This window comes from Leucopleurus acutus, assembly GCF_964270905.1.
Source record: "Leucopleurus acutus genome assembly, chromosome: 1".
NCBI lineage: Eukaryota > Metazoa > Chordata > Mammalia > Artiodactyla > Delphinidae > Leucopleurus > Leucopleurus acutus.
In genome coordinates this window covers 183,365,926-183,386,034 of record NC_139142.1, presented here as the reverse complement: position 1 = coordinate 183,386,034, position 20,109 = coordinate 183,365,926, and the positions used below count along the sequence as shown (strand labels likewise).

At 41.1% G+C, this 20,109-nt stretch overlaps 1 protein-coding gene across 7 annotated transcripts in view; it reads left to right on the top strand.

Annotated features, from left to right (window-relative positions):
- Positions 1-20,109, top strand: part of USP6NL (USP6 N-terminal like) — a gene marked incomplete at its 5' end in the record, with an annotated part of 143,945 nt that overhangs the window by 88,277 nt on the left and 35,559 nt on the right. For all 7 annotated transcript variants that reach the window (XM_082852428.1, XM_082852425.1, XM_082852430.1 and 4 more), the window contains 2 exons: positions 4,105-4,144; positions 15,237-15,317. In XM_082852428.1, coding sequence (XP_082708554.1) covers positions 4,105-4,144; positions 15,237-15,317 — 121 coding nt within the window. The remainder of the gene's footprint in view (positions 1-4,104; positions 4,145-15,236; positions 15,318-20,109) is intronic.

The window sequence follows — 20,109 nt, the reverse complement described above, 5'->3', positions numbered from 1 at the left end:
AGTCTCTGAAGACTCCACTAAATGTTGGAACTAATAAACGGATTCAGTAAAGTTGTAGGATATGCAATCAGCATACAAAAACCAGTTGTATGTCTGTACCCTGGTAACAAACTATCTGAAAGAAATTAAGAAAACAGTTTCATTTACAATTGCATCCAAAAGAGTAAAATACCTAGGAATCTCAAGTTAACCAAGGAGATGAAAGACCTGTACACTGAAAACTGTAAGACATTGATGAAATATAAGTAGACACAAATAAATGGAAGGGTATTCCATGCCTATGGATTGGAAGAATTAATATTGTTAAAATGTCCATACTGCCCAAAGCAATCTACAGATTTAATGCAGTTTTCATCAAAATTCCAGTGGCATGTTTCCCAGAAATAGAACAGTCAATTATAAAATTTGTGTGGAACCACAGAAGCCCCAGAATAGCCACAGCAATCTGGAGAAAGAAGAACAAAGTTGGAGACATCATGCTTCCTGATTTCAAACTCTATTACAAGTTACAGTAATCAAAACAGTATGGTACTGACATGAAAACAGACACGTAGATCTGTTAGAGTCCGTGCATATGTGGTCAATTAATTTATAACAAAGGAACCAAGAATATACAAAGGGGAAAGGACAGTTTCTTCAGTAAGTGGTGTTGGGAAAACTGGACAGCTACATGCAAAAGAATGAAATTGGACCACTATGTTATACAATACCCAAAAATCAACTCAAAATGGATTAAAGACTTGAACATAAGACCTGAAACCGTGAAACTCCTAGAAGAAAAAGTAGGTGGTAACCTCCTTGTCATTGGTCTTGGTGATGATTTTTTGGATTTGACACCAAAAGCAAAGCCAACAAAAGTAAAAACAAACACAAACAAACAACAAGTGGGACTACATCAAGCTAAAAAGTTTCTGCATAGCAAAGGAAACCATGAAGAAAATGAAAAGGCAGCCTACTGAATGGGAGAAAAGATTTGCAAATCATATATCTGATAAGGCAGGGGTCCCCAACCCCCAGTCTGTGGACCGGTACCAGTCTGTGGCCTGTTAGTAACCGGGCCACACAGCAGGAGGTGAGTGGCAGGCGAGTGAGCAAAGCTTCATCTGCTGCTCCCCATCGCTCGCATTACCACCTGAACCAATCCCCCCACCACCGTCCGTGAAAAATTGTCTTCGACGAAACCAGTACCTGGTACCAAAAAGGTTGGGGACCACTGTGATAAGGGACTAATATCCAAAATATACAAAGAACTTATACAACTCTAGCCAAACAATCCAATAAAAAAATGGGCAGAGGATCTGAATAGGTATTTTTCTAAAGAAGATGGCCAATAGGTACATGAAAATGTGTTCAACATCACTAATCATCAGGCAAATGCAAATCAAAACCACAGTGAGATATCACCTTGTTCCCGTTAGAATGAATATCATCAAAAAGACAAGAAATAACAAGTTTTGCAAGGATGTGGAGAAAAGGGGATCCTTGTACACTGTTGGTGGGAACGTAAATTGGTATAGCCACTATGGAAAATAGTATGGAGGTTCCTCAAAAAATCAAAAATAGAACTACTGTCTGATCTAGCAATTTCACTTCTGGGTATGTATCTGAAAACACTAACTCAAAAAGGTATCTGTACCCACCATGTTCATTGCAGCTTTATTCTCAGTAGCCAAGACATGAAACAGCCTGAGCATCCATCAACAGATGAATGGATGTGTGGTGAATATATTCAGGGGAATATTATTCAGCCATAAAAAAGAAGGAAATTCTGCCATTAGTAACAATATGGGTGGACCTTAAAGGCATTATACTAAGTGAAATAAGTCAGGGAAAGACAAATGCTGTGTGATGTCACTTATGTGTGAAATGTAAAAAAAGGAAAACCCAAGCTCATACATATAGGGAACATACTGGTGGTTGCCAGAGGCGGGGGTAGGACCTGCCTGGCACAGACCATGTAGCCTGAGCAGATGATTCGCACCATTCCACAGACGTGTGCAGAACTTGGTTCTGATTCAGTGTTGAGAACAGGCACAGTTAGGTCTGTTAGTCTTGTTTAGTGAATAGGAGGACACTGAAGAGCTTGTCCTCTGGTGGCAGCCAGAGTTGGCACTTCATGTGCAGTTAGGAATGTTCAGTGTTCAGTGTTAGGTCAGGATCTGCTCAAATCAGCTGCACAGAAGGTTGCTCTTGCCCAGGGCAGCCCAGCCCACTCACCCCAGAAATACCATTGTTGGTCCACACAGAGGTTGCCAGATGTTCTTATTCTTTCAAGATGTCCTTGCTGACCTCATCACCTAGCAAGTACATTCCAGTAGTGTTGACAGGCCTTCTTCTGCCAGTAAATGAAGAATGGATGGGTGCCATTCATGCATCACTGGTAATTCATGCATTACTAGTAATCAGGATTACAAATCAGCAGGGAAAGTTAGACTAAGAGCCTAACAAAAGCTATTTAAGAAAAAAAAAAAGGTGAGTAGGCACTTCAAAAAAAGCAACTTATATTTAATCCTCATATTCTTTTTCTTGAGAATTGGTTTCTTAGCCTGTTTTTCATATACTCTTGAACAATCTGAAGATAGATACTTATCTAAGTTTGAACCCACTGGGTTAGATAGTGCTGAACATCTCTGTACCGGGATGAGTGATGGTGTCTGAGTGAAAATGTTAGTTTTCTTATCTGTGAAATGAGGGGGTTGGACTATCTCTCTGAGATCTCTTTTGGCTCTTACACCTTTTGGTCAGTTTCATTGCTGTAGCTTCACGCTTCACCTAAGGACTCTCCGGAGTAGCAAAAGAGTGCTTTTTTTTTTTTTTTTTTTTTTTGCTGTACGCGGGCCTCTCGCTGTTGTGGCCTCTCCTGTTGCGGAGCACAGGCTCCGGACGCGCAGGCTCAGCGGCCATGGCTCACGGGCCCAGCCGCTCCGCGGCATGTGGGATCTTCCCGGACCGGGGCACGAACCTGTGTCCCCTGCATCGGCAGGCGGACTCTCAACCACTGCGCCACCAGGGAAGCCCCAAAAGAGTGCTTTTGAAAACGTTGGACTCTTGAATACTAACATATTGTACTCTTAAAAGTGTTATTATCTGGTGTCAATAGAAACTAAGGGAAGAATATGGATAGTTCTTGTCAAAACATCAGTACTACTGATAGAGCAACTCAAAGTACATAGCACTGTTTACAGATAGTACATGGTTTTCATATTACAATTAATTCAAGAGTCTTAGAATGTTTTATATTGCAGGTGGTATCACAAAATTACTGTATCAGAGAAATGGATTTGATCTTTTATTATATTTACATTTTTAAAAATTATTCCCATTGAAGTTTCGACAAATGAAGCTTTCCTTATTTACAGAATAAAAATTGAAGTTTTCTTTTTAATTCATAAATCCATGGGAGGCAGTTTTATTTCCTTATACTAATTTTTTTGAACAATCATTTGTTACAGGCTGTAGTTGAAGACAGAAAGTGGAGGTGATGGTCTAGGGTAGAGGTTGGCAAACTATGGCCTATAGGCCAAATCCAGCTCACCACCTATTTTTGTAAACGTTTCATGGGAACAAAACCACACTCTATTTACATGCTGTCAGTATCTGCTTTCACAGTACGACATCAAAGTTGAGTATTATGAAAAACACTGTGGGGCCCACAAAGCCTAAAATATTTACAATTCAACATTTACCTTTGCAGGAAAAGGTTGTTGACTCCTGGACTAGAGCAGTGTTGTCCAGTAGAACTTTCTGCAGTGGTGCAAGTGTTCTCACTGTATCTGCATTGTTCAGTATGGTAGCTGAACCATGGCTAATGAGGCTCATAGCTGAAAGTTTTATTTTATTTCATTTACATTTACATTTAAAATTAAACAACCACCTGTGACAGGAGATGACTGGATTGGACAGAGTGTGTCTAGAGATTTGAAGACAGGGGACGTGGTTACAGAATAGCTCATTGTTTTATGTTAAATTCGGTGGAATGGACGCTTACGTAGCTCTTGAGATGATAAATAAATGGTTGTACATCATGTTTACCTACAGGTTTATAATGTTTTAAAAGTTTGCTCTGGTTTCAACTATTTCACATCCACTCTTTTTCCTCTGCAGCGAAGAGGAGCTCCCATATCATAATGCAGCTATGGAACGGGTAAGTCCAGCTCTGCGTTTGTTTACAGTTACCGGGGAATTACGTTCATCAGAGGAATAAAACCTGCCACCGTTGAGATTGTGAGTGCCGTGTTATATGTCAGTGCTGTAGTCATCGTTAGAATTTGACCCTCATGTTTCTTACTGTAAGAAAGTAATTAAATTAATGGTGAAATAATTTTAGATTTTATGGAACTTCTGATAGGTACTTGGAAAAAAGGAGAGGTAGGCGTTAGCAGAGAGTGCATTGGGCGCGGGTAGTTCTCCATCGAGGATGCCTCAGGACTCGGGCCTGGTGAGAGCACAGAGCTTGGGAGCAGCGAGAGCCTGGGCCCCTAAAGTGTACAAGTTTCACGGGTGCCTCTAAAGCACCATGTGGCTCCTAAAGCCGTGGTCCAGACCAGCAGCTCTTTGGAACATAACTGTGCCATGAGCTTTTAATCACATTTTCCACAGACAACAACAAAAAGAGTTTGCTGTGGTCAAATAAGTACATGTGCATTTTAAAGACTTAGAAGTCTTACATATAGTAAACTCATCAGTTTTTTTGTAACTCAGTGGTTCCCCTTTCTTCATTGCACTTGGCTGGGGAGCTGACTCCATAGCTGGGTGTGCATGAGAACCAGCGACTGAATGTTTAAGGTTGCTCAGAGCCTCCCTCCCCCTCTCCATTGTTTTATGTACCTAAAAATGAATTGTAGAATTTATGATTTGAGAGGGAGGCTATTGATCGGGGGGATTATTCTCAGTTTGTTTATGTTTGATGGGGGAAGGAGGCTGGGTTTCAGACAATGGAGGTAAAATTGGAATTGGAATTTGAAAAATATTTTAGAAAATCTTTCTAAAATAAAAAATTTCCTGAAAATTAGAACCGTAGCATAACTCTGGATAAAAAGTGCCATTTTACATATACCGTGTAGAGAGCCCTACGGGTACTTCCTGCGGTTAAATTCTCTTGTGACTGCCTGATTCTGTGTCATAACCTTGATGTTTGGGCAAAGAAATTTCTTTCTCTTAATAAAGCTCTATTACTGCTTAGCAACTATATATCAAGCACGGGTCTAGAATCGAGGCCATAGCCTGGAACATCAGAATCAAATACGGCATAGTTTCTGCTCTGAGAGGCTGGCTGTTCATCCAGTGACTAGAGGCAGGTCAGGTGAGACAGTAGTGGGAAATGATAGTGGCTTTCAGGGGCATGGTGTGTGCAGCGTGCCCTGGCAGTGGTGCTGGTGGAGAAGGCGGGCCCCTGCGGCCCAGGGATGCAGGAGAAGGAAGTGACGGCGCTTTCTACCAATTCTGCCTCTGGTGAACTTCTACCAAACCACTTGGAAGTGGGCACACAGGGATTTGCTTATGTCCACGTTCCGGCCATTCTCTCTCTGTTAGTGCCCTGACTTGGCTAATCCGTGGACCCTCTGGATCCCACAACTGTTATATCTTCATTCCCCTCTCTTCCCAGCTCAGCTCTGCCACAGGCTGGGACCGCCCCCTCCCCCCTCCTGCCCACTTCTCCTGGGCTGAACTTTGTGCCTCTGCAGCGCCTACACCTGAGCGGCTCAGTGCAACTGGGAAAAGACTCTCAACTGGGATGACTGGTTTTACTTTACATCCATGATCACAAACCTCAGCTGGATGTTTATGCTGCCTGGACATCATACCGCTTCCTCCTAGCGAATTTCTGCTCCCATTTTAACTAGTGCAGCTTCCTATTCCCTCTCAAACCTCCAGTACCTCCTTCTCTGGCCTTGCCCAGCCGATGTGCTTGCTTCGTGTTTCCTATTTCTTATCTCTGCACTGTCACACCAAGTAGTCAGTTCCCAGTGACCCACCCACGCATGTGATTGGTTGCTTAGCCTCACTCTCACATGTTCCCACTTCTTGGCCTTCAGAACCCCTACTCTCCACATATTCTTCTTTCCTCACTGGCTGCTCTTTCTCCATTTCCTCCACTTGTTCCTTCTCGTCTCATGACTTTATCCTGAGCCCATGGCTCAGGCCTGGAACTTCTCTTTCCTGTCTGGATCTCCTCCTCGGTCATCTCATCTAGTCTTTTGGCTTTAAATGCCAGCCCCCAGACTGTGTGTGCATTTCAGTGTCTAGACTTAGTGTCTGGCTTACTCCATACACTCAGATGTCTTAAAAATGTCCAAACTGGGGTTTCTGTTATTCTCTCCAAATCCATCTGTGAACAAGCTTCCCATCTCAACCAGTGGGAGCGCCACCCTTACAGGTTTCAGTCTAAAAACTTCTGAGTTGTGTTTGACCATCCCCACACCTCATGTGTCAGCTCGGCCTTCAGTGTGTGTCCACAGTCTGATGACTTCTCAGCATCCGCACTTCTGCTGCCTGGTCTGCTGGAACCTTTCTTCTGGGGCTTCCAGCTTCTTTCTTCTGCTAGTGTCCGCTGTCTGTTCACCACAAGAGCCGGAATGATCCTGTTAAAATAAGAGAGAGCATGTCACTCTTGATGGGAGCATCCTGCCTGCTCTCCAGCTCATCCACAGTAAAAGGGAAGGTCCTTAGAATGATCTCAGAACCCCGTGCGACTGGTTTCCGTGAGTCTCTCCTCTCCTGCTCCCATCTCTTGCTCACCCACCAGCCTCCTCAGTGTTCCCCGACTAGCCCGCCATGTTCCCTCTTTCAGGCTTTTGCCTGGCTGCCTCCTCTCCTGGGGAGCCCCTCCTCCTACCCCCAAGAGCTACAGGGCATGGTCCCTCATCTCCTCCAGGTATTTACTGTATGACGCCACCTTCGGAATAAGACCCTCGCTGGCATCTCAGATCTTACGTTGGGAACTCCCTCCCCCCTGCATTTCAACTATCCCCCTCGGTCCTTTGTTTCTCTCTTTAGTACTCACACTGTTTCACTTACTCAGTATTTTACTTATGTCTTTATTTTGTCTGTTTCCTCACTAGGATGTAGTCTCTAGGAGGGGGGTTTCATCTGCTTTGTTCACTGTTGTATCCCCAGAACCTAGAGCAGGGCACATAGTACGTGCTTAATAAATGGTGGCTGAGTGAACGACCAGGTGAACATAAAGACTGTGTTATGTCATTAAACAGGTGAATTTAAAGGTTGGCGGAGCTTGTCCTTTCAAATGTTGACAGTGTGCTTTATTTGAGAAATGAGGGAGAGAAGAGTTGGAAGGTACCTTATCCATATTTGGCAGAATAAAAATCTGGCAACCCACTGTTGACTTTTCTCTCCAATGCCACCTCTCTTCCCCTTTCAAAACGAATTCCTGGTCCAGAAAATTCAGACATGTGGGAACCAGTAGCGTAGATGATTCAAGAAATGTGACAGTGAAGGAAAGAAGAAATATGAGACAAAACCTAGTTGGAGAATGCATGCTTGAGGGAGGTTGTTTGTTTTTAATTTTGTTTTTAAAGAGATTTGCCTGTACAGTAAAAGACCTCTTATCCAATGCAGTTAAAGTTATAATTAATGGATTGTTTGCTCTAAACAGTTTAATATAACAGGGAATCACTATGAAATGATACGCACACCTTAATAATTTAACGTAAGACATAGTTTTATATTCCCTTGTCAGGCTTTTACTGGGAGTGGGGGTTCTGAGGCTGCCGACTGAGACTCCATCCTCCCCTTGTCTATACACTGCACTCATATCGTGTGGCCCAGTTGGTTTCTTTAAAGTGGAATGAGAACTTTAGACACATGCAGAGCAGTCTGAGGCTGGAAACTTTTTAGTTTATCAGGATTTCCCCCAATTTTTCTAGTTTCAGTTTAGTTCATACGTTCTTCAGTGATTGCCTAGTCCTAATGGCCAAGGTCTGCCATTTCCAGGAAACTAATAAATTCTGCATATTCATATGCGGCATTGAATAAAATCAGTGGAAAGGATAGCCTTGTGGAAGCGTACAAGTGTTCATCAGTCTTCACAAAGCATCCACTTGCAACGTGTACTTCCTGCCTGCCGTTGGGAAGACTTGTACACTGATGCATAGTCAGGTCATCAGGGCTTTTGTTCCAGCTTTGCCAGTGTATTCCTTTTACATAAGGTAATTCTCTGTTTAAAATAGAATGTGGAAGGCAGTCAGTCCCTCGTAAGAGGAGGGGTGTTGGTGTTTGCAGACTGCTTTGGATTCCCCCTGACAGTCACTGAAGCAGATAAACACACACACTTATTATATTTACTCTGCAGAGAACACTATTAATAATGGATTATATTGTTTCTTTGAGCTTATTGATGTTTTTAATAAGGAGGAAAGGATATGTAAAGCTATGAATTTTCATGGATTCAGCTACTCCTTTTTGCAGTGCAGTATTTTGCACGGCTTAACAGAATATTGGAGCCTTTTCAGATCTTTAAAAATTATATTTTAATTTTATGAGGTGTGAAATCTTGCTCAAAATACATGACTTTTCAATATCATTATTCTATCGAAACACGACTCTTTGCTTCTTACACTCCTTATCCTCTCCTGACCTCTGCTGGTGAGGTCTAGTTGTGCGTGACTTGGGTCAGCTTTATCCTCAGTCACACATCCTAATACTCAAAAAAACATCTGAAGACTCGAACTTCAGTAGAGTTCTAAGACTTCTTATTCTAGAAGAGAAGGCTGTTTAATATCCATCCATGCATTGTGTATATGGGTAGCCTTTACTATCTATCTTATAAATCATTGTTGCTAGTGGGAGGAACATTGGACCCAATGCAAGGCAACTTCATACTATGTGGGTGATGCAGCAGTTGTTAAATACTTCCTATTCAATTGGTCCTGTATAGGATTAAGGTATAGTCTCAGATCACTAGAGGTTGAATGATCTCAACCAAGAAGATATTGGTCCCATTTTTAATCGTTATACCCTCCTTACCCCAGTAGGAGGGGCCAGTCCTGATTCAGAGGGGATGTGAATTTAAGATGATCAGGTATCAGGTTGCAAACTTCAAATGGAAGTTTAGTCCTTTCCTGAAAACAGCTCCTGGGGAAGAGTGTACAACACCGTACCATTTCCTAATCAGTGGAGGTAATGGAGAGATAACAAAGGGAGTATAGGATGGAGATTAAGACCTCTGCATCATTCTCCTTTTGATATATGTTGTTCTGACATTCTCAGGGGAGTAGAATTTTCTTATACTAGGGTCTCCTATATGATTTTAAAAATTTCAGTGATGAGCACATCTAGTACCCAGATCTGTCTAGTACCCAGATCTTAGTTTTGGAATACCATTCCCCATTAAAAAGAACCACTGTTTCTTTAAAGAAATGGATGATCTAGGTCTAGGATAGAAAAAAGTATAAAGTGAGCCTGAATTACATTGTGCCAGATCAGTCATGTCTAAAGGATCTGCCTGAAGAGGGGAAATCTCCAAGCAGGTAAGAGGCAGCCCAGCCAAATTGGGGGCAATTTGAGCTTCAAAAAGAATAATGATGATAATAATACTGGATTTTAACACATTGAATAAAATAGTCCTTTATACCTTAGTGATATTAAAAATGGGGAGGGACTTGAAAGGAAAAACTTTTTAATAGAAAAATATCAGTTAATAATATAGATAGAATCATAAGGAAAAAAAAATCCACCATACCATTTTACCACCATCAGAATCAGAATTGACTCAGACAGAGATTATAGTGGATGAGAAGACCATTGAGTAGAGCTGTTAAGGAACAGGATGTCCGTACTATCTCAAAGTGCACCACCCACATTACTTATCAGTTACACAAAGGAATTTCTCTGTTAGTTAGTGGAAAAATTGGGCAAATACCACTTAACCAAGAGATCAAAAGTTGTATCATTGATAATGGTACAAATCAGCATGATCTGTCACTGGATGTGATGCCATAAGAAGGACACAAAATCACCTGTGTAATAGTCCCACCAAAATCTAGGGGAAGCAGTTAGCAAAGCCAGGTAGTGTGGACTAGACTCTTCAAAAGTCAACATCATGAAAGACAAACAAAGGCCAGGGGACTGTTCTAGAGCAAAAGGAACTTAAGAGATGTGCCAGTAAAGGCAATGTATGTTCCAGGGTTGGATTCTGAATTCCCCTCCCCAACCCACCTAAAGAAAAACAGCTTTAAAGAACGATTTTGGGACAAGTGGGGAGTTTGGTATATGGACCGTTTATTACCAAATAACGGACCAATTTTAAATTTCTTGAAAGGGTGTAATAGTTGTACTGTGATTATGTAGGATAATGTGTCTTGTTCTTAGGTGTTACATACTTGAAATACTTGGAGTGTTCACGACGTCTGAGATTTTCTAATACATCAGCGCCCCCCACCCCCCTGCAAAAAAAAGCCCTAATATAAATAGATTAAATCTGGCAAAATGTTAATTAATTGATGGATTTTGGTGAAGCATATATAAGTATATGGTGCATTGGTCTTCCACTTTTCTGTAGGCTTGAAATATTTCAATAAAAATTGGGAGAAGTAAGATGTCAGTGTATAAAGGCAACAGAGTTATTTAATATCAGCTTTGTATAGATTCCTAACATCAGTAGTTTCACATTTTAGCAGCACTTTGAAAAGCGTTGCCAACATGATGGAATGATCCATATCTTTATTATGCTACATTAGAGATACTATTGTACTTATGTTTACTTCTGTATTATAGTGATCGAACTGCTATCAAAAGTACTTAGGATTTTGGTCGGTCTAGTCATATTCATTCTCCTTCCCACCCCTCTGCTTCCAAGACCACAAAATGCTATTACCTAATTGCTTCATAGTATTGTTTGCTTGTCTCTCCTGATGTAAATTATGTTTAAAAATGTTTATTTAACTTTTCTTATACACCAGTCACAGTTTTAGGTGATGAAATTAAGAGTATATGATATGGTTCCTGTACTCAAGGAGTTCATCCTTTAATAATAATAATAATAAATTTGGGCATTTAGACCAACTAGAACACAAGTGGTGTTAGGTGCTATAACAATAATCATAATAATTCTCATTTTATAGATAAGGAAACTAAGATACAGAAAGATTACGTAACTCGTCCCAAATGAAACAGATAAGAAGGGGCAGAACTCAGGCCACCTGAGTCCTTAGTCCATGCCATGAAATGCTGAAGAGCAGTTTATTTTGCCTGGAGGATGGAGGAATTTGGAAAAGGTTTTGGACATTTGACTGGGTCTTGAGAGGATGCATAGGGTTTTGCCAGATGATGGTGAGGAAGAGCATCACAGGCAGATGAAAAGCAAACACTGGTCAGAGAGGCATGAAAATACATTGTGTGTTGGGAATGACAAATAGTTCAAGGTGGCCAGATCATAAAAGTAGCAGGGAAAAAAAAAAAAAGTAACAGGAAGTGAAACTAGAAGGTGAGTTTGGGCCATATTGTGAAGGGCCAACCGTGTAGAGATTTGAACTTTATTTGTAGCTATTGAAAGATTTTAAGCTGGGACTCACTTTTTAAAGGTCATAGCAGCGTGGAGGCTGGCTTGAAGCCATCCAGGGCTACCTGTGAGGAGTTACTGCCCTCATCTAGGGATGAGGATTGATAGAAAAAGGGCAGAGGGTGTGATGGAAGCGGAAGTGGATGGGACCAGCAGAGTGTAGGTTGGGAAAGAAGATACAAGGAAGACTGAAGACAACCTAAGCTTCTAGGTTGATTGACTTAGTGGGTGGTGATGCTCTTAATTCGTAGTAGGAAAGGGAGGGGTAATTAGCAGCATGTTTAGGGAAATCGTTTTGGGTGTGCTGAGTTTGAAGTATCTGCTGAACTTCTGGGTGAGATTCTAACTTGCTGTTATATTCTAGTCTGTTTTGGTGTTACTGAGTCCATGGCAAGATGATGTTCCTTAGCCTATTTTTCTAGAGCATTTAAGTTTACATTTGTCACATGTGGTTTCAGTTACTCCTTACCTCAGAATAAATTCTGGAGTTGTTAAGCTATAGCATGTTTGCTGATAAAGTATATTGTATCCATTTATTATAGATTCATGAGTGCATGCAAGTCTGGTGTAGTTGATCGGGCAGAGTTATGGAGTTAACACTTAAACCTGATTGAACTACTGATGTATAATTTAAAAATCCTACAGCCTGGGAGCTTTACCGAAGTGTATTTTTTTCCTTTTTTTTTTTTTTTTTTTTTTTGCTGTAGGGGAAAGAAATGTATACTTAATGGTTCTGAAAATTGTGTGTGTCTTTTTTATCCTTGCATATGAGAATGTGTAGCATTTAAAATAACCTCTCTATATATATGATGAGCATTAGAATACAAAAATGTGCCTTTAAAGAAAAGAATAGCTATTTCTTAAAGTGATTTATTGACAATTTAATAGTCATAAGAATGAAAGATAGCAAAAGACTTGCTAGATCTCAGCAGGGTTTTTCCTGGCAAAGTGTATGTTATTGTACTCTTGGATGGGCTTGAATTATTTGGTGTTTTCCTGTTGGTGGAGAAAGGGATTGTGCTTTGAAGAAGTCAGGGGGGGAAGTGCAGAAGAACAAGAAAGTACCAAATGGCATCTTAGATCAATCTTAATTTTTCACAGCTTGGCTTTCTGTAAAGTAACATTTAGCAGAAACATTAATTAGATTTCAGAGCCCCACTGAGTTTTAAAATTAAACGTATTTCTGGAACCATCTGTAAGATTTTATTACTAATAATATAATGAAGAATATGCTTAATCTTTTGAAAAATGAGAATCATAACAGGGTATCTTTTGCTCACAAGTGATCATCTTTGGTTATGAAAAAACCATCAGAATTTTTAAGAGTAAAGAAGTAATTAAAGAGTTTTAAGGATATGCCTAAAAATAAAATTTCATAAAATTATTCTGATTAGTGAGAATCTTTTCCTAAATTCAGGACTTTCTTTGGGATTTTATGCTTCTTTTGAATCTAAAAATATCGACGGTGGGCCCATGCCATCTGCCTGTTTGAGGCTGGATTGAAGACCGTCGATGAGGAACTATTGCTTCCATCCAGGAACTGTGATCCCCGACGAGAGCAGGGACATGATGGAGGCAAGAGCGTAGGATATGGCGGCCTAGAGCGCAGGTCCTGGGGCCACGCTGCCTGGCCTTGAACTCACCAGTTGCGGGAACTTGGAGAAGTTGATTAGACCCTTTGTGCCTCTGTTTCCTTATTTGTAAAATGGGGGTGATTGGGCTTCCCTGGTGGCGCAGTGGTTGAGAGTCCGCCTGCCGTTGCAGGGGACACGGGTTCGTGCCCCGGTCCGGGAAGATCCCACGTGCCGAGGAGCGGCTGGGCCCGTGAGCCATGGCCGCCGAGCCTGCGTGCCCGGAGCCTGTGCTCCACAACGGGAGAGGCCACAACAGTGAGAGGCCCACGTTCCGCAAAAAAAAAAAAAAAAAAAAAAAATGGGGGTGATTATGCCTACCTCATAAGGGTATAACGAGCATACTCTTTTTTTTTTTTTTTTTTTTTTTTTTGCGGTATGCGGGCCTCTCACTGCTGTGGCCTCTCCCATTGTGGAGCACAGGCTCCGGATGCGCAGGCCCAGCGGCCATGGCCCATGGGCCCAGCCGCTTCGCGGCATGTGGGATGCCCCCAGACCGGGGCACGAACCCATGTCCCCTGCATCGGCAGGCGGACTCTCAACCACTGCGCCACCAGGGAAGCCCACGAGCATACATTTTTGAGCATAAAATGTATCCTCAGAACCATTTTCTTTCCTGTGTAGTCTTCCATTTCATTTACTTTTTAGATGCACTTAATACACTTAGGCCTTCTGAAAAGACAATGCTGGGATCGAGGAGAATTAACAAAATAGCAGAATCTCAGCTCACTCATAAGAAAGAATTCTGTTGAGTTTTGTTCTCATGAAAAGGTCATCATTAGTAGTGGACCCTGCCGGGCTCTGTTCTAGGCAGTGGGGAAGCAGCGAACATCTCGGCCTTCGTAGATGGAGTAGTCAGGGGGGAGGAGGTTAGGTGTGCGGCAGCGAGGGGCCTCCTAGGCTGTGCCCCCAGAGGAGAGGACTTGCTCACCTGGCCATGGGCACAGGGGTCACCCAGACTTCTTGGCTGAAGAGCGTGTTTTTCCTGCCTGAAAGGGCAGAGTACACATGGATTTTCTGAGGGTAGCTGGGCTCCCAAAGTAAAGGGACAGAGGGCTGTGCACACCCAGTTTTTTCTAAATGTATGAATCAAGTAAGTCACTCTACCACCATAGGAGTGAATAAGAGATTGGAGAGCCCACCCGAGTACTTAGGAAAAATGCCCCTTCTCCTTGAGACCAAAGAAGTGCGGAAGAAGCCTTTTCTCTGCCACCTTCCCCGTTTCCAACTTTGCCCCAAATCTTAATTTAGTGTGACAGCCAAGACCCCCACCAGTGTGTTCAGCCTCAGCTCCGGATGGTTCCTTTTTTACCCCCTACACTGCTGCATTGTCGAAGAAGTACATCTGTCCATGCTTCTCGGAATGTTCTTTCCCATGTTGCACTTGATAAAAACCCTAACCCTCTTCCAGTCCTTCATTTATACTCGCCTCCTCTGACGCCCCTGGGTGGGTTCGACTGCTCCCTCCACAGGACTTGAGTCACCGTCTCTGCCTCTAGGTTACAACACTGCATATTCCATGTCGGGTACCCTTAGCAGGCGGTGAACTTGCCTTGGGACAGCAACTATTACTTATTTTTGTACAGTTTTTCACTAACGTAGTGCTAGTTATATGATGATCTCCCCCCAGTAATACCCAATTCTCCTTTACAAAACCACCTTTGTCACCAAAAACATTAAGATGCCAGAAATCGGTAAAATGTGAAAGAAGAGAATGGAATTTTGAAGTTGTGTTTTTGATGCTTCATAAAAATATTTCAGACTGTTTTAAAATTTCCTTTTGGCTTAAATTTGTAGAGTAGCCAGCGTTTTCAGTGATTAAAATGTTAGAAAATTTAAGTGATCCCTTTCTCTTTACCTGTCCCAATGGAGCATCTCCTACGTGTCTTAACGTCGGCGGGGGGATACTGTAGACACAAATGTCATCAATTATACAACTTTAAAAAAAAGTTAGGATATTTGCTGTCCAATATAGCATAACTTTTTTAGTAGTCCTTTTTCAGCAGCATTTTCCTTGACAGTATTTTGTAATTTGTAAGTAAAAGAAGCCTGAAACAAACAGTAATCATGAATTTCAATTTTATTTTTAGCAAAAGCACCTGGAAATTGAAAGAACTACTAAATGGTTGAAAATGCTAAAAGGATGGGAAAAATACAAGAACACTGAAAAGGTAATTAAAAATGTTACTTCCTTATGAAACTATACAAATTCAATGTGGATTTTCCCAGTAAAAGTTCCTCTTTAATTATAAGAGTATTATGTTCATATTCTTAAAAAATTTTTAAGTGTAATTTAATTGAGTGGAATGCCTCAAATTAGGAGTCTTTGTGCTGTCACAGAATAGCCAGTTCAGATGGGTTGCAGGAATTGAGAGGATGTGGCGGACAGTCCAGAGGCCAGCTGGCTTTCGGGGATGATTGAATTCCGCCACTTGGTTATGTTGTCTGTGATTTCGTTCCTTTCCGTCTCTCTTCTCTGCCTACTTCAGTGTCGGCTTCCTGCTGAGCTTGGCTTCCCTTTGGGATCAGGATTATTGCCGTCATTCCAGGCTTTGTATCCCCCTGTCTCTCTGCTCAGAAGGAGAGAGGCCTGGCCTCTGAAAGCTTTCCGTGAAGCAGGAGCGTCTCCTTGTCCTAAAGCTTCTAGCAGACCACCCTCGCACCCCGCCCCAGATCTTTTTACCCCGCATTGACTCTGTGCTGTTTTGAATCAATTTGTAAAAATGCATACATCTATTAATATTCCTACTAATCTAATCAGTAGGAATTCCTACTAATTCCTACTATTCTTCCTTAAATATTGGGAAGCTGTGAAGTTCCTAGTGGTGTAAGTTTTCCAAAATTCTAACTTTTGCTTGAAAGGGCAGATGTTATCAGGGGCAAAAATACTGTCAGGTATTTTCCTTAAAGTGGCTTACTTCATTTATTTTTGAGAAGAATGTCTGCTAAGTACCCAGTGTCAACAACCACGATTGGCTGGTCAGTCGTTCTTTCAAGTAATGACGGTGTCCGTGACCAAAGCAGTTGGTTCAGATCGCGATTCATACAATTTCATAAATGCTCTTTCTTGAGGCCGACACTCTGCTCTGTGTGCGTTCCACCTCATCTCTCAGAATATTAATAAGACGTGTGTGTATTCAGGATTGAGATTGAATGAAATTAATAGTTTCTACTGCTTCGTCAAGGGCATTCCTAAGCGAACTGACCTCTTTTTTAAACTGTGAGGAAAGAATGCAGTGACTGCCAGCACAGTGCTTCCTCTGCCTCAGTTTGTGTTGAGGTGCCAGGGGCTTCACCACCATGGCTTTTGTGCTCCCAGTGCCAAAGTCAACATAGGGAAAGAGGCAAATAATGGTTTAGTATCATTACAAAAATAGTCTTGACCTCATGGCCCATGCCTTGAGAACAGCTGACATCTAAGCCTCGGTTTCCTCATCTATAAAGTGGAGATAACAATACCCATTTCAAAGAGATGAAGATTTAATGATTTCATGCATATAAAGCACTTGGCATTGCACCTTGCATATAATAAGCATTCAATAGGGTTGACTACTGCTATCAGTTTTTTGAAAGAAGGTTGGGCAGTAAAAAATATTTAAAGGGAAAAAAGAAATCTTCCATAATCCTACAGCAAAACACTGAGCTGTTAGGATTTTTGTCTGTTTCCTCACACTTTTTTTCCATGCATTATATATTTTTTCCTTTTTACATAGATATAAATTGTTGTGTGTCAGCCTTTACCAACAAGAATTCCAGGGAGCAGCAGTTCCTTGGGGTCTAACGGGTATTACACAAAAGCATTGTTGCCTAATGGTTAAGCAATAGACTATCCTAGGTTCAATCCCTAGCTCTGCCACATTACTAGTAGTATGACCTGGAGGAAGGTATTTAACCTTTTTCTGCCTTAGTTTACTTGTCTGTAAAATGGGGGTAATCACAATACCTCCTTCACAGAGTCGTTTCAAGGATTAAATAAGTTAATTCATGTAAAGCACAAAGAATAGTGCCTGATACTTAATATGCAGTCAGTAAGTGTTGTTTATTATTACATGAGAAAGGGGCTCTCTGGTTAAATAAAGTTGGGATAAAGCTGAACCGAGGTAAGCAGGTTTCTTTACTACAGGATGCCTCATCTTCTTTAATATTATAACGTGGTAGAAATTTTCAAGAGGGACCTTAAATTGCATGACACTTATTCAGCCATGGAAATCTTTTTGTCATGGGGTATCTCACAGGAATAAGGTCACTCTTCTTTTTGAGCATCCTAAATATCCCTATTTAAATTCCATTAGACTCTTACTATTTTATTTCATCAGGAGTAAGTTCATTTCTGGGTTGCTGATTTCATTAAGGTGCTTCAAGAAGAATCCATTCAGAGTAGGATGTTGGTCATGACCCCTGTGCTCTTGTTTAACACTCTGCTTCTCAGACTGGCCTAAAACTGACAACTACTTCACCTGACATCTTTGTGGAAAGGTCTCTCAAGCGCTAATTACAGGATCAGTTTTGATGTGTTGCACCTACACTTTCGTCTCAGCTTCAGTTCAATAAAATATTTGTAGAATTGTGTGGCTTTATACATATGTCTGAAAGTATATAAGCCTCTGTAAAAATGAGCATTTTACTGGGCTGTTACGCTCACAGCAACTCTGGCTAACATACTTCCCAGTAAGAGGAATTTTAGTAGAGCTCTTCCTTTCATGAATAATTTTAAAGTATTTTCCCACAGCTATAATGCTAGTTATTTGATGATATATATGGTCCAATCTGGTATGAGGTAGAATGTACCTTCTAAAAGAATGCTGCTCTCAGTTCATACCCAGTTTTAAGTTGCATTGAAGTTAAAAAGTAGTATATATTTTTCTTCTCTTCCAAAGGGAGGTATAAGTTTTCTCTCAACAGACTCCTTACTTATGTAGTAGTGGTACAAAGAAGTATCTAAAAATATCTTGAAATAAAAATATATAGCTCTGATAAGAATATTTGGATTTTTAGAATATAAGATTTAATGAAAAATAGTTGCCATTACGGTTGCCTGTGTTTTCACAGTGACTGCCCCCTATGTACAGTCATAGTGTATTTTTAAAATACAATCTATTAAACGAAGAGATGAAGTTATCTCTGCTAAGTAGAGGCCATTCTGATTTAACTAGCCATTATATAATTGTGTCTAAGCTCTGTCACAGCAGAGTTCCTACTACAGATACACATTTTTTTTTCTGGTTAAATAACCGAATGGACCTTTGTTCGTCAGGTAACTAACAGACTCATATTAGCCAACATTTGATTGTACTGATGTGAAAATGGAGGCAGGATGTTTAGAAATAAATTTCTCAAGGCCATTATTAGTGACAAGCAAGAGATGCTACGTCCAGATACCATCTGTTTGCTAGCTCTCCCTTTCGGTGTTTGTCAGTAAAAGGCCGGAAGGAAATAGAAAGTGGTTGTAAGAGGCATTAGGGCCTTGTGGATTCTAAAGCTTTCAGATCCAGACTCAGGAGACGTGGGCCTATTTGGAGACAGAGACGAAGGGACCAACGGAGCAGGGACGACTGAAGGAAATGAAGGCAATGAAGAGCACAGGCAGCTCAGAGAGTAAACTTTTGTCTCCTGGAGTTTACTTGCAGTTTTGATAGTCCCACCAAACTGAGCCAAACTTGCTGGGCTGAAAAGTTTACTCACTCGCAGCCATGCTGACACGCACTGCACATTTATCACTATTTTGAAGCCAGTAAGGTTAGAAAGACGTGTTGAAAACAGTAGGTCAGTTGATGGAAAAAAAAAATTGTTTTTTTTTTAGTTGATGGATTTTTAAATGTATCTGTGTGACTGAAATAGACCGCTTGATTTTATTGGCAGGTGAACAGAGATCATACCCATAAAATAAAATTGTAACAGAATTTTAAAGGTAGTACTTTTCAAATTGGAATATTAAAATCCAACATATAAAAGTTCTATATATATCATGATTGTTCAGACTATGATCTATGAAATCTGACTACTTGAATTTCAGTTCTTCTTCCGCAATGTATTAGTTGTGTGACTGAGCTTATTACTAAACCTTTCTACACCTGATTTTCTCATCTGTAAAATGGACATGATAAGCACTGTACCTACCTCTTTAGGAATGTAAAAATACTACGAGGAATACTTTGATCTAGAAACATATCTCAGCTCCTAATAAATAATCATAAAATGTTAGTGTAACTGGTGTTACTAACATTGCTATTACTGTTTGATTTATCACTATCTTTACCCTCGTCTCCATCCTCATTTCTCCTTCCTGGAAAATTCCTGCATATCCTTTATGTTGAGTTTGTTGTCATCCTCTCTAAAGGAAATCTTTCCTTACTCTCTCCCGCAGAACTCACCCCCCTTCCTCCATTATAGTATCTCTGGTATAGTCTCGGGATGAGAGCCCCGGTGTTGGACCAATAAAGAAGTGACCATCACAGCAGATTCACTGCCCCTGCCCCCAACACCTTTATCCCTAAACTGTTTCTGGTTCCCCTTAGAATCTCGTGTCTATTCCGTAAGGGCCAGCTGCCCCCAAAATCACTCCCCCAGATTAGACAGCGTGGCGCCTGCCATTCTCCCATTACCACCCAGGCCCACCTCTGGTGGGGGTGATGTCTATCACGACTTGCCCCTCAGGGTGTGATACTCAGCTCTGATAGGAATTAACATATGTGACCTTATTACAAAGGATTATGTTTATAATTATATGATTCTATGATTATCTTCCCCACTACACTGTGAACTCCACAGAACTTTTTCAAGTTTGTATCCATAGTACCTACTAAGCATTGGCCACAAAGCAGAAAGTCATTACAGTTTCTGTTTACAATGAATGAACGAATGTTGTTCACTTTTGAGTTGGGATGACCAGCTGTCCCCTTCTACTGATAAATTCTACTACTTTAATAAAGTTGTGATCTCTAAGGGGCAGTGTGATTTGGCAGA